The sequence below is a fragment of the Cucurbita pepo genome, chromosome LG20, assembly GCF_002806865.2.
Source record: "Cucurbita pepo subsp. pepo cultivar mu-cu-16 chromosome LG20, ASM280686v2, whole genome shotgun sequence".
Classification (NCBI taxonomy): Eukaryota; Viridiplantae; Streptophyta; class Magnoliopsida; order Cucurbitales; family Cucurbitaceae; genus Cucurbita; species Cucurbita pepo.
The window spans coordinates 7,905,480-7,919,967 of NC_036657.1; the positions used below are offsets into that span (position 1 = coordinate 7,905,480).

At 35.7% G+C, this 14,488-nt stretch overlaps 3 protein-coding genes across 4 annotated transcripts; 2 read left to right on the forward strand and 1 right to left on the reverse strand.

Annotated features, from left to right (window-relative positions):
• The first annotated feature begins 1,176 nt into the window (after positions 1–1,176).
• On the forward strand, positions 1,177–3,860 carry LOC111783537 (basic leucine zipper 19-like). 2 transcript variants are annotated; one of them, XM_023664463.1, is made up of 6 exons: positions 1,177–1,210; positions 1,321–1,604; positions 1,683–1,773; positions 2,144–2,270; positions 2,990–3,157; positions 3,554–3,860. In XM_023664463.1, the coding sequence occupies exons 2-6, from the start codon at positions 1,321–1,323 to the stop codon at positions 3,718–3,720; spliced, it is 837 nt and encodes a 278-aa protein (XP_023520231.1). In that variant the 5' UTR covers positions 1,177–1,210; the 3' UTR covers positions 3,721–3,860. The 2 variants fall into 2 exon arrangements, with proteins under 2 accessions (XP_023520231.1, XP_023520232.1); XM_023664464.1 differs by having other exon boundaries at positions 3,557–3,860.
• Positions 3,861–7,138: 3,278 nt separating this feature from the next.
• LOC111783383 (protein LIGHT-DEPENDENT SHORT HYPOCOTYLS 6) lies at positions 7,139–8,017 on the forward strand. Its single transcript, XM_023664311.1, has one exon. The coding sequence runs from the start codon at positions 7,230–7,232 to the stop codon at positions 7,881–7,883; it is 654 nt and encodes a 217-aa protein (XP_023520079.1). The 5' UTR covers positions 7,139–7,229; the 3' UTR covers positions 7,884–8,017.
• Positions 8,018–11,469: 3,452 nt separating this feature from the next.
• Positions 11,470–14,411, reverse strand: LOC111783576 (cinnamoyl-CoA reductase 1). Its single transcript, XM_023664503.1, has 6 exons — positions 14,191–14,411; positions 13,865–14,037; positions 13,584–13,769; positions 13,155–13,317; positions 12,656–12,842; positions 11,470–11,817 (listed from the first exon to the last, which is right to left on the reverse strand). Exons 1-6 carry the CDS (start codon positions 14,315–14,317, stop codon positions 11,673–11,675), a joined length of 981 nt encoding a protein of 326 aa, XP_023520271.1. The 5' UTR covers positions 14,318–14,411; the 3' UTR covers positions 11,470–11,672.
• Between the last annotated feature and the right edge of the window lie 77 nt (positions 14,412–14,488).

Genomic DNA, 14,488 nt, shown 5'->3' on the forward strand with positions numbered 1-14,488 from the left:
ATATAAAATTTAGAGTTTTATTAAATAAAAAATTAAAATTATATCAAAATAAATTTTTAGAAAAATGGGAATATTATACACAAAATTAGAATAATAATAATAATAATAATATATAAAAAAATAAAAATAAAAATAAAAAAATAAAAAAAGAAAGTTGTTAGAGATAAGAGAAATAAAGCCCATAGGCTTGTGCATGGGGCGCAACTGTAATGATTATAATACCAATTTTGATTTTTGGGTTTGAAAATTCCTCCAAAACCAAATTAAACTCCATTCATGTGCATAAACACAAAATTTGACAGCTTTCTTATTCTTATCATCCCAATAACACACCACAATTGTATACCGTACAGATTCGTTTCTCCGATTTTCACTTTATAAACTCGGGCCCGACTTACCGTAGATAAGACATCAATGACCATTTTAAAAATTGAAGTCTCGATTCCACCTCCAGCAATCGTTAAACTAAAAAAGAACCCAACAAACGACTACTCTAGTAAGTGATCGTGAGATTCCAAGTACGTAAATGTCTCCCTAGTAAACACGGGACAAATTAGGTAATATCTGCTAATTGTGGTCTTGGGCTACTACAGTAAACCAAACATCAGTATTATTTCAGAAATCGGTTACACAATTTCAACTTTCGTAAATATTAAACTAAAAAAACACAAAAAATAACCGCCAATTTGAACATAGTTCAAAACTAATAAAAGTTCCATCTTTTGAAGTTGTTGCGTAGATGAGTCATATAATTACTATTTTATTTTATTTTTTAAAATTTCGAGTTTTTTAATTTAAAATTTTTAAATAGAGTATTAAATTTTAGGTTAAATTACATAAATTTATTGTGTTAATAAGTATTTAAACTTTTTTTTTTTAAATACGACATTTTTTAAAAATATGTACGTGCTTTTAGTTATTATCCTTAAATTAAAACGTCATGTGTTATATATTTTTGTATCGGAATAGTTTATATGTCAAAAATGATAGAAAAATATATTTAATTTGAAGCGCGTGTGTATATATATATATATAAAATAATAATTAATGAAAAATAAAAAGAAATGATGAAAATTATTAGCATTAAAAGTATATAAGGAATATATGGTAAAGTTGAGTGTTTTTTCCGTGTATAAATGCAGGCCAGATAAACTCCATTTTTGTTCAAAATTTAAACTTTTTCTCTCTGTTTGTGTGGGGATTAAGATAAGTACGAACAAACCCCACACTCATTTCTTTAATTATTGCAACCAAAAATCAAATTCTTCTTCCTTCTTCTTCTTCTCTCATAATGTCTTCTTCTTCTTCCATTTGTTTCAGATGGGTGATTATAATTTGCATCAAAACCCTCATCCATGCAATGAACTCGGCTCCGATGACCGTCGTTTATCGACCGATTCGGTCTCGGTATGGCGGAGATCTTTCGTGATGGGCCACGGAGACGAGGAAGGCAGCAGCGGGGGGAGGGCGGCGGATGGATGGCGGAGTGATGGGTTGCCTCCTTTAAGCAAGATTGGTGGCGGAGAGATGAGCTCCGGCGGCGGCGACGGCAGAAATTCCGGGCGTAATATTGACCCTAATATGGATCCAAGGAAACTCAAACGGTGATGAACCCTAAAACCTATAAATCTTCGTTTTAATTTGGTGTTTTTTAATTTAGGGTTTGAATTTTTTTGTTGTAGAATAATGTCGAATCGAGTCTCGGCTCAAAAATCTAGGCTTAAAAAAGTTCAATATGTAGCTGATATGGAAAGGAAGCTCAAAGCTCTAGAGGTATTCAAACTCGATATCGATATCAATACCAAGATTTCGATATCAATTTCATCGTTCTATGCTTTATATGAATCAATCTTACAGTTTCGAGTCTTAATTTGTTATGATAAAAGATTGAATCAAAGCAAGATGCATGAACAAATTCAATCTCGAGAATGTATTTAAACTTAATAGTAAGTATTTTATGAATTTGAGCTTTTAAGTAAAACACTTATTATTTTAGCGCTTTTGGAAGAAAATTAATCAAGTGCGTTTTACCTGTTTTTATTATGAAAAATTAGTAATTTGAGAGCGGACGTATAAATTTCTTTAAAAATGTTTTCGAACACATGTTTTTATAGCAATATCGATAAAAATGTATTGAATACAGGCACATATAGCAGTTCTATCTCCTCAAGTCGAGCTGTTTAGGAACCAGCAGCATGCGTTGCAAATGGAACAAAAAAGGTTGAATCAGAAGATTTTGAATTGCTCGAGGAACAAGCTGATACGAGACGGTGACGTTTTAATATTTATAATACATCGTTAAATTACAAGTTTAGTCCCTGAACTTTCAAATTCTTTAGTAAGTTTCTCAAATTTTAATTTTTTTTGTCTATTAGATCACATTTTCTAAAATTTTCTATGAGCATTAGTTGGAGAGGAAAACGAAAACATTCTTTATTAGGGTGTGAGAATCTCTCCTTAGCATACATGTTTGATACGTAACGCGTCAAACAATGTCTATTAGCGGTGGGCTTGGACTATTACAAGTGGTATCAGAGCTAGGCATCGAGCGATGTGTCAACGAGGATGCTAGACCCCGAAGGGGTGAATTGTGAGATCCACATCGGTTGGAGAGGGGAACAAAAACATTCTTTATAAAGGTGTGAAAACCTCTCCATAGCAAATACGTTTTAAACTGCGAGGCTGACAGCAAAACGTAACGGACCAAACCGGACACTATCTATTAGTGGTGGGCTTGGACGGTTTCATTTTTGAACTTACTAAATACAAAATTCAAAGTTTATAGTGACCATAGAATCGAAAAAAATGAAAAATTCAAAGACCTATTAGAAAAATGAAAAATTCAAGGACCTATTAGAAATTTTGTAAAATCCAGACACGGAAATAGCTACAAATTTGTAAAAGTTCAAGGACTAAACTTATAATTTGACACGTTTTTTTTAATTTTTAATTTTTAATTTTTAATTTTTAATTTGAATAATTATTTCAGCTGAAATTGAAGAGAACAAAGCTGAAGTGAACAGGCTGATTGAGCTCCAAATGAAGCAGCAGCAGCAGAGTGAAGCCAATGCGTGGGATAACAACGCTTTCCAAATGCCGCCGCCGGAGCTTCATGCATCTGAGTTGAGCAACGTTGTCTCTCCCCGACCAAACCAAGGTAATTTTTCATTTCAGTTCCACTATTTTACTACCCGACTTTTAAGATTGTTCCGATTTGATCCGACCGTGTCATTTTAAACCTTCTAGACTTGAGTTCAAACCTACTCGAAATCGAACTATTATATGGTTAAATATTATAATCAACGTAATCGATAGAATTTAACCCATAATATAAAATGTTATGAAAAATAATAGCTAAAAGTATTAAAAATATATTAAAATATGTAAATCAATGTCTGTTAAAAAAAAAAAAAAAAAAAAAAACATATTTAAATCTCTTTACATTGATTTTAATTGAAACGTTCTTAAAAATTTATGATGATAAATGCAATAAATTATTTTTATAATGTTACGTTTATTTATTTATTAATTGTTGAGTATTTTATTTGTGAAGCAGAAGATGGAGAGAGAACAGTAGGAGGAAATGGGCTGGGCCGGTTCAACTCAACAGCCCTTCGTAGAATGATTGAGTACAAGTGGATGCCAACACCTGGGCTTCGTCAAGGCTTTGAGCCCAACTCTAACCTATTGGGCCAACAAGGAATGGAAAAGCCCAACTGAACCCAATGGGCCGGTTACTGGACCAGGATTGAGACCCGCAATGGATTGAATATGAGAAATTAATTTCAGAGCTCTGTGGGAGAAAATCAATTTGAGACTTTAAGAATGGTAAATACAAGAATGAATGGTATATTTACACACATAATTGAAGTACCATAATTATTTGGCCATGCAATCGAAACCCTAATGGTAACGACTCGTGCGTGCTCCAGTATTCTCGTACATCCACAACGACTGACATAAACAGATTATTATCTGTACCTGCATGTCGCAGTATCCACACAAAATTGTAACGACCCACGTGTTCCAGTATTCTCCTGTATCCATTGCGACATAGTCTGGTTATTCTACACCTGTGTGCCACTATATCCACACAAAATCAAACTTCTTATTCTCTCCAACCGAAACCCTAATTGTAACTACCCATGTGTGCCCCAATATTCCCCTGCATTTATCCACTCTGACATAGTCAGATTACCTACTCTTTGCTTCTTAAGAGTGAAGACTATCCCCAAAACCAACACGAATTTTCCAGCATGCTCAGTCCTCAATCACATGCATCCCAAGAAAATGCAAGGAGGTCACCAGACATAGAATTGCTGCAACTAAAACGTGCTTAACCATGGAGTTTCTGTGTAGACAGTGACTTTCAATTCTTTTAAGTTTTTCTTAGCTATCCTATCATCATGATCTTTCTCATTCAAATATGGTCTCGGTTCATTTATGTACCTGTTTCTTTACAAGGGTGTCACACGAATTCTTGATCCCCCACCCTCGTGCCCTCGAGGCCCATGGAACTAAGACTCGGGTCTGCAACGGGTTGCTTTAATTGCTTTCAAGTCAGCATCACAAGGAAATAGATCTTTTCACTCTTAGGGGGAAAAATGGACATGAAGAGTGGGTGGGGGAGTAATAAATAGGTCAAAGGACATGTGTAGTACCAACACATTTGAAGCTCATCACTGCTTTCAACCACCTTCTATTTTTGTTGTACGCACTCTTTTGATCAATTATTGATTTCATTTAATTTTCTTCTAGTTTACTTCAACATATGATTCAAGGTTTGTGTCACATTAGATGATGCATAATGTCCATAGAAGTCGAGCTCATGTCACACCCACACAATCCAAACGTAAATTGCATTCATCAGGCTGGCTTGTAGCCGAGATCTACCCGCGCGCTGACTGAGCTGCCCACGCGTGGTTCTTTGAGTGTGGTTCCATGAAAGCACATGGAGTCCCTACTTCTCGCCCGTTTGATGCAGGTTGGTTAGTTTTTCGTCTCGATTTTAGTATTAATCTTATTTTTGTGTGAATTAGATTCCTCTGAGTTTTCTGGGATTTTTGGGGACCTTTTTTGCCAATAATTGCACTCTGGATGGCATGGGGTAGACTGGTAAGTAATCACATAGACTTTTAGGAAGTAATACTTGCAGGGACTAGTTGGATCTGCATTCATGCTAGTAAAACCGACTCGATGGCTAGTTTGGTATGATTTGTACCTAGGAGTATTGGACAATTGCACGAGTATATTGCTATGGTATCTGGGTATGGTTGAATTGAACCTCGCAAGTTGAATTTTATCATTTTATATTGCTTATACATTATCATGCTTGATTGGAGGGCGAGATTTTGTGTATTTGTGCTCTGGGTTCTTGATGGATGATATCGCCTGGTTGAGCATATGTTTGATTACTTGCATAGTTGATTGTACATTAACTCCAGGCGATTGAATGTTTGATTCTCCCTGTAGAGGACTAGCCGTAGAAATGACCTAAGACTAGTGTGCGTGAGTTAGTTTGGCTAGTATACGACCTAGGACATAATGCCTCCAGAAAATGAGTGTTACGGAATCGTGAGAGATGATCAGAAGGTGAGACCCCATGCTCCTAATAGATCCAGATTCGAGAATCGAAATCAAGTAACTTGGAGTTGTTGAACTTCATCAAGACCGCCAAATCACCCTAGAGACCGAGATGACCACCACAGCTACCTTGAAAGAATTGAAGGTACCTTGTACGCCAATAGCAGTCATTGCGGCTCTGTGGAGCTTCCACTTTTCTTTCCACTCCAATTTGGTATTGTTTATTTATAATTTAAATCCTTGTATTAATTGTAATGCTTATTTGCACATAAATGCCCAAATTGATCCAATCCGAGCTCAAATTTATAGTTCAGATTGGGTTAGGTTAAATAGATTTTTACCGAATTGGATTGAGTTTAATTTTCTAGGGGGTCGAGTAGGTTAGATCGAGTTCAGGTTCAATATGCTTAAGGCTTATTTGACCCAATCCGAGCTCAAATTTGTAGTTGTATCATTATGGACATCACTCACATAGTTAGATACATTTATCTTTTTACAATAAATTATAATAATAAAATAATAAATTGTAAATTTAATATTTTATCTTTCAACAAATTTAACAAGTTTCTAATATTTAATTTTATAGAGAAATTAGAGATTTTATTGTAAAAAAAAAAGAAATAAATAAGAAATTTGACGCAACATCAATGAGATTTGAAGCACTACCACTACTCAATCTTGGTGCGTTAAATACACGCAGTCCAGTTGGCGTGGAGGGCTGGAATGTGTCGGGCGTGAAGTTATGCGAGAAGCGCGTGGACTTTTCACATCCTGTTGGCGCGTCGCCTTACTTACCTTCATCTCTTCATTTCACTATTTTTTTTTCAATCAAACGATACAAACTAAATTATTAAAAATTTGTAAATCATTAATATCAATGACGAATCGTATGATAATTACAATGACTAGATTAATACTTTATTTAAAAAATATTCATTATTTCAAAAAATATTAAAAAAAATATCTTTAAAATTTTAAAATATTCATTAATATTCTTAAACTTTTATTACAATTTAAAAAATACTTAAAAGATTTTCAAAAATTTTCAAAATATGTATGAAATTTCAAAAATAATATTAAAAAATTTGAAAGGTATATTAAAAGTAATAACTTTTTTTTATTTTCTTAAAAAAAATTAAGTGTGTTAATATTATTTTTAAAATTTTATGGATATTTTTATTAATGATAAGAGTATCTATGAAATAAAATATTAACATTTTTATTTTTTTTATTTTTTTTAATATTATTAACTATTATTACCATTTATATATATCACTGTCACGTTAATTTTATATAGGGAGAATCTGTGTACAAAATCTTCCCCTAATAAATTTATTAAAATTTTGACGCTTTCTCTCTCTCTCTCTCTCTCTGAATTCATTCATCTAAGCTTTTAACGTCCCATCACCAAAACGACCTCCTTTCTCCCCTTCCAACCCCCAATTTTATTCAACTAAATAATAATAATAATAATAATAATAATAATTCCTTTTCTTTTTCAATAAATAAAAATAAATAATTCCACCACAAAAATAACACACTCGACCTTTCCCGTGAATTTTTATTATTATTATTATTATTAAAAAATATATTTTTTCATTTTTCCCATCTCTTCTCTCTAAAATTTCCCCAAAACACAAAGCCTCATGGATCCGGTGTCTAAACCCGGTGGTGGGTCGTCGGAGGGATCATCCGCCGGAGCCTCGGCTGCTGCGACTACTCCGGCTCCGGCTCCGTCGAGCCGGTATGAATCTCAGAAGCGAAGGGATTGGAACACGTTCTTGCAGTATTTGAAGAACCACAAGCCGCCACTGGGTTTAGCGCGTTGCAGTGGCGCTCACGTCATTGAATTCTTGAAGTATTTGGACCAGTTCGGGAAGACTAAGGTACATGCCTCGGGCTGCCCTTATTTCGGCCACCCGAACCCACCTGCCCCTTGCCCCTGCCCGCTCAAGCAAGCCTGGGGCAGCCTCGACGCCTTGATCGGCCGCCTCAGAGCCGCCTACGAGGAGAACGGCGGCCGCCCCGAATCAAACCCATTTGCCGCACGCGCCGTCAGGATTTTTCTCCGTGAGGTTCGGGAAGCTCAGGCCAAAGCCAGAGGGATTCCCTACGAGAAAAAAAAGCGGAAACGACACGCCGCCTCCGCCTCCGCCTCCGCCCCTGCTCCCACCGCTGCTATTCTGTCGGTGCCTCCAGAGACCCATGTTGTTTTTGCCGGTGAGGATCATCAGCCGGAAACATCTGATCCAAGTGGTGCTCCTCCGCCGTCGACAACCGCCGCTTCCGCCGCCGTATAGTCTCTTCTGCTCATTTTTTTATATAATATTTTCGTTCAAATAGTATCTCATCATCGTCATCATAATCTCCTCTAATTGTGATTATGAGTTTTAATTAGTGATATAATATAATATATCGATCCTTAATCACTCAAAAACCCTATTATTATTTTCAAATAAATTTATCTCTTTTTATATATTATCTTGTTTATATACTCTGACAAATTTTGCAGTTTCAGGTGCCCCTTTTATTTTCTTGAATCTCAACTTTGACCCCAAATATTACACACATTTACAATTTCGAGCACAACATTATTATTATTATTATTATTATTGTTTGAGTTGTCTTTACTATTTAAGTAAACCACGACCCAAGCCAAGAGTGAAAACGACATGTCGCCAAACGTGTGTGTATATATAATGGGGGAAGAGGTAGTGGCCATCCCGTTACAGTCAAAGCTATCTTGAAAATTCAAATTTTATTAATTTAAAAATGGATTCCAGCGAAATGATGATTGGTTGTATGATTTGGTATTTTAGTGTTCTAAGTTTCTCGTGGAAAACATCTTTTTATAATTCATTCTTTTGACTTTGTCATCAAAGTCTTTGTTTTTTTTTTTTTTTTTTTTTNAACGAAGAACTGGGTCGGGTTTTGATGTTGGTCGAGAGAGAGAGAGAGCTAAAAGCTTTGATTTTTGTAGCTTTTTCGCTCAAAAGTTTGGATTTTTGCGTTACCCTTTAAATGAATTTTGTTTAAACCCTAATGGGTCACGGAAGATATGTAAATATCTCACTGTTAGGCTGATGGCTACGCGTAACCGGTCAAAGTAGACAAAATCTATTAATAGTGAGTTTAGGCTGTTACACAAAATCATGATGGATAATCTCTCCTTCTAAAGTTCCTATGTTTCTTCGGAGAAAAATGATAAAGGAATGTTAGAGCATAAGCGCTCAAACTTGGAACTACTTGTCTCCATACTCCTTTTCTTGAACATTGAATCGAACCATTAACTACACCCTTAAGACTTGAAATTTCTTTATTTGAGATCTAAGGATTCTATTGGCGTGGCTAAGTTAAGACCATGACTCTGCTACCATGTTAGAAATCACGACCCTCCATAATGGTATGATATTGTCTACTTTGAGCATGAGCTCGATTTTTCCAAAAGGTCTCGTACCAATTGAGATAGTGTTCCTTACTTATAAACCCATGAACTTACTCTTAGTTAGCCAATGTAGTACTACTTTAACACATAGTCTCACTTTAGTTATTAAGTAACTTTTCAAAGTCATAATTATTCGAAAAAGTAAGCAAGGAGAAATGTAAGTTACGAGCGTTTATATGACTGGATGACCCAAAGTGTCCCACTAACATAAACCATTACCATATACCCTTGTTAGGGTTATAAGGAGATTGTGCATAAATAATACACAACAATCTTTTTCAAACTCATCCTTGGTCTTAGTCGACCTTCAAGACGATACGAATGATACCCGTCACAATATGACTATCAGTTATATGATAGCGAGGGAACAAGCGGTGAGTCGAGGTGGGTCGGGGGCGGAAAACACACGGATGTGATTAGAAATTCAAAAGGAAAACAATGCGAGAGAGGTTTGGTGAACATTTATTGGCATTAGATGTGATGTCACCCTAGAGGGCCTTCACTTGGATGATGGGTATGAGTACTCACTACTCACTACTCACTACTCACTAGTCTTGTCTTTCTACAGCACTTGTTTTACTTGCAAAGAATATTTGCTTTTGGTTTACCCACATGAATTAATTAATATACCTTTGTTGATGAACACTGAAGAACATCATTTTTTTATGTAACAAAAAGGACGGTTGAAAGAGTAAGTACTGAATCTAACCGTTTATGTATTGTCCACCATGCATTTTGGGGCCATCACTTTATCCATCTCTACCATCTTTTCTATTGATTCGACGACATTTGTGGCGGCGCTCACGGCGGTGGGTACGGTGGTGTTTGGTGGGTGGTGGTGGTCGCTCATCTTTAAATAGGTCTGCCTGTCTGCCCTACTTTTGCTGAAGAGACATAATCTTTGTCTTTCTCTGTTCAATGGGTTTTTAAAGATTTTCTTATCCAATTGCTTTCGAAGATAAATAAATGAATATATATATATATCTTAAATGTATCTATATGACGACCCAGATCCACCGCTAGCAGATATTGTCTTTTTTGGCTTTCCCATTCGGACTACCTCAAGGCTTTAAAACGCATCGGCTAGGGGAATGTTTCCACACTCTTATAAATGATGTTTTGTTCTCCTCCCCAACCAACGTGGGACATTACAATCCACCCCCTTCAGGGCCGCACTCTTTCCTTACTAGCACATTGCCTCATGTCTATCCTCTTCGGAGAACAACAAAAAGGCTGATACATCGTCCGGTGTCTGGCTCTGATACCATTTGTAACGACCCAGATTATTCTAGAAGGTTATTTTTCAAAGTTCATAAATAATTTTGAAACGTGGAACTAATAGTAAATGTATTTTTAATTTTTTTAAAAATATTTTTTAGAGCTAAAAGTATATTTTTGAAACCTTTGTATTATTGAAACAAACTATTATAACTATTTAAAACTTTTAAAAATATTTTTGAAACAAAATCGTAAATTAAATGATATTTTTATTAATTTAACCTATTATATGAAATTAGACGACGAATAGATATTTTACTTTCAAGTGGGATGTGAGCATTATGCTATATGTCTACTTATAGTAGACATCATTTTAATATATGATTTTGTTGATTTTGTTCTAAATCTCGACAGTTGATTAATTTTGTTTTAACGGCCTTGATTACACCAAGCTCAACTAAATCCTTCTAGAATGGCATCCGAATAACCCTAAAAATAATTGCATAATTTTAATAATAATTTCCAAAACCCTATCTCTTATGAGCTATATTATTATTATTATTATTATTGTTGTGGGACCCACCCTCGGTTTCTAAGATATGGGTTTTTATTGCCTGCGGGTGTAAGTAGGAATGTACTAATTTCTGATCGTTAATCATATCATCCTATGATAATCATGTATGGATGATCTCTCAAGGACTCTTGATTCTTTTATTTTAGTTTTTTAATTTTCTGATATCTAATTTTAGTTTATGAAATTTTTATTGTTGTTTTTTTCTTTAAAAGAAAATTATAGTCTACATTAATAATATCTTTATAAACTATAATAATTTAATAAATTTGAACTAAAATTAACATTAATGATTAAATTTAAAATAAATAAATTAAAATATAATGAAATCTAAGGTACAAAAATGATATTTAATTTATATTTAAACTATAATAAATAAATTATATTAAATTTAATTTCATAAAAAGTCAATCTAAAAATAATCAAAACATTAGTCTAAAAGGTCAAAGGATCAAATCTCCAACATTACATGTTGTCCTCAATTAGCTTACTAGTATGATCAAGACAATTTTTCAAACAAAAATATTGATGCAATTAAGTTTATCATAACATATTTATTCGATCATACGTAATGTTATTTCCTCGTCGATAAGATATATATGATCCTAACTAATTAAACTGCAATTACCTGTATAAATAACTTATGATCTGATAATAAAATCTTGAAACTAAACCACTTCATTTTATTTTTAAGTGAAATCTGAGGCATAGAAGGCTGACATAATCAAACCTTGACATTTCGGTTAACAACGACATTCAGACACTTTTATGTAAGGTCGGTCTCCTTCGTCACACCGATAGAACTCGACTAGGTGACTGAAAAGAGAACTTACAGATGGCATATGATGATCATATTCAGGAAATATATCCCTTCTTTTTAAGATCCTCAACGGCGTCCTTGAGGATTTGTTCCATTGGGATGAATTCCAGCCCCAGCTTCATCAACTTCTTACCTCCATCTTTTGTTCTCACCAAACCAGGTTGTGTATCTTTTATCGACCTGAAATAAGGGTACGACGCCTTAAAAAGTTGAGAGAGCTATGAAGATCTCAGAAACTTTTTTAGATTATAGGTCAAGAACCAAATTAAGATCTGTCTTCCTTTAGAAAATCAAACTGAACTTCCTTTCCTTTCAAGAAACAGGGTGCCCAGATTGGAGAACCAATACAAAAACGTCTCCAATCCAAGTTAATCTAGTAACTGATCCGATGAAAGAGAACTTATGAAGGGCATAGCAGCAAGAGGCCAGATTATGTATATGATAAAAAAAAAAAAAAAAAAAAAAAAAAAAAAAAAAAAAAAAAAAAAAAAAAAAAAAAANGATTATGAGTTTATAAGTAAGGAACACTATCTCGTGGGAAATATGAGATCTAGGCGGTTTAGAATGAGTATCCACATATCCAAGACTACGGGACTTCATTCTACAGGTAATAGTTCGAGAACAAAGTATGGGCAAAGGAGGAATTTCCTTGCCTTGTCATGAACAACAATCAACTGACCTTGCTATCTACGAGACAACATAGCTGGGTTGGGTAGGATGGGAAGAAATGGAAATAGCATGCATTCCCCTTGCTGCCCTATCGAAAGGGCTAAAAGTCAGCCAAAAGAGCTCTACTAGTTTTCTCTTTCATTTTCTCTGCATTCTGTATTCTCTATTAATTACATGCTTGAAGTCATCAATATAAACCTTCTAACGAATATTCTAGCTTGCATTTTCTCTGTCCTGTTCTTTGTGTTCATCTAGATCGAATGTGTGTTGTTATGCGATCGTAACAGTACTTGGCAGACACTTTTCACTAATTAAGTAGTTGTGGATAAGATCACATGAATTCCCTTACCTGGGCACCTCATACTGAGGGAAGAGTTCAGCAACCTTGGCAGCATAGTCCGAGTAACCAGCTATGGCCTCAGCACAAAAGTGTCTTCCTGTTGCTGCTTTGTTTTCATACACCAAAATATGTGCTAATGCAACATCTTTAAAATGCACAACTCCGATAAAGACGTCCTCAAATGTCTCATTGCACCCTGCCGAAGAACAGAAAAGCCAGTGAGAAACTTCATAATTGACGAATTGTTATATGATTTTTCTCGATGGAAAACGGAAACCTTCAAGATACACACAGATTTAGGAAGCCATCAAACAAGCTAAGAGTGATTTTAAAGTTGGATGAGAAAGAAAATTGTGAGTTTATTTCCAACTAAACTGTTCAACAACTACCCTGCTGCAAATCAATTTCTTCATATACTGGAATTTTTAGCTGCAATTTGTTAAAGTCGAAATTGAACTGCAAGTCTGCAATTTGAAGAGAGTATTCTATAAATCAAGAGAGAAATTACCCTTGAGAAGTTTTAAAAGCATTTGCATGCTAGCATTAATTCTGGGAGGAAACACAGGGCCCATCACTGTGCCTGGATTAATCACCACCACATCCAATCCTTTCTCCTTGGCAAAATCCCAAGTAGCCTTTTCTGCTAGAGTTTTCGAAACTGAATACCACAGCTGCAAGAAGATGAAAAAAAAATCCAAATATAGAAGGGAAATTAGAAAATCTGGCTACATTCTCAAATCCCAACTATTAAGCAATCACCAGCGAACTCCGTCTCGTGGACTTTGGTTGACAAATAGATTCAAGAAATTCATAGAAAATGTCATGAAACTACGAGCTTCAGATTGATTGGGGAAAAGTGAACATGCACTATCAATACGAGCTTCAGATCGTTAGTTTTCAAGCCGGAGTAAAGATTCAAAGCATGTAAAGCACTCACCCCCTTTTGCTTGCAGTAATCAATATCTGTCCAGCATTCTTCATTTATTACAACATTCTCTGGCCAGTTCGGGTTCGGAATCATGGAGGAAATAGAAGAAGTTACCACTACGCGTTGTACCCCAGCCTCCTTAGCCGCCGTCAGGACATTGATGGTTCCTTTGATAGCTGGATCCAGTAAATCCCTCTACACATATAATCCGAGTGTAATTTTCTATAAACTATGACCTCAAAGCATAAAATAGAACTTGCATTTCTAGTGCTCGTGAGATAATATCGCACCTCAGGATCTTCTACAGGGTCAACAATGCAGGGAGACGCAACGTGGAAGACGCCGGAGCAACCAGAGACGGCGGCGGCAATGGAGTCATAATCGAGGAGGTCAATTTGGAAGAGACGAAGACGAGCCTCCGCTCCTTCTAAAGCCTCCAGATGCTTCGTTTCGTTCTCATCCTCTGCATTTGTCAATCAAACATCCAAACCATCCATTCGTTAACATGCGGAAATCAGATACAAATGATAAGCAGCAACCGGAAGTTTTAACCGCAAATATTGAAGAAAATGAACAGAAAGGCGGAGAAAGAAAGGGATGAAAATGGGAGTGTTACTGAGATTTTGGACGGTGGCGTGAACGGAGTAGCCGCGGAGGAGGAGGAGGTGAACGAGCCAGGATCCAATACAGCCACTGCCGCCGGTGACGCAGACGAGTTCGGGTTTCTCGGTGGTCGACGACATCTCTGGATTGAAAAGAATTTGGCGTTGCCCTTCACTTCACTTCTTGTCGTCACAGTTGATTTGAAGAGAGAGTGATTTCGGGAAGGACGGATATATGATTTACTCAGCTCGGGTAATCAATGGTGACCATACAAACAAAATTCCACACAGTGGGACCCACTTGAAGGAATT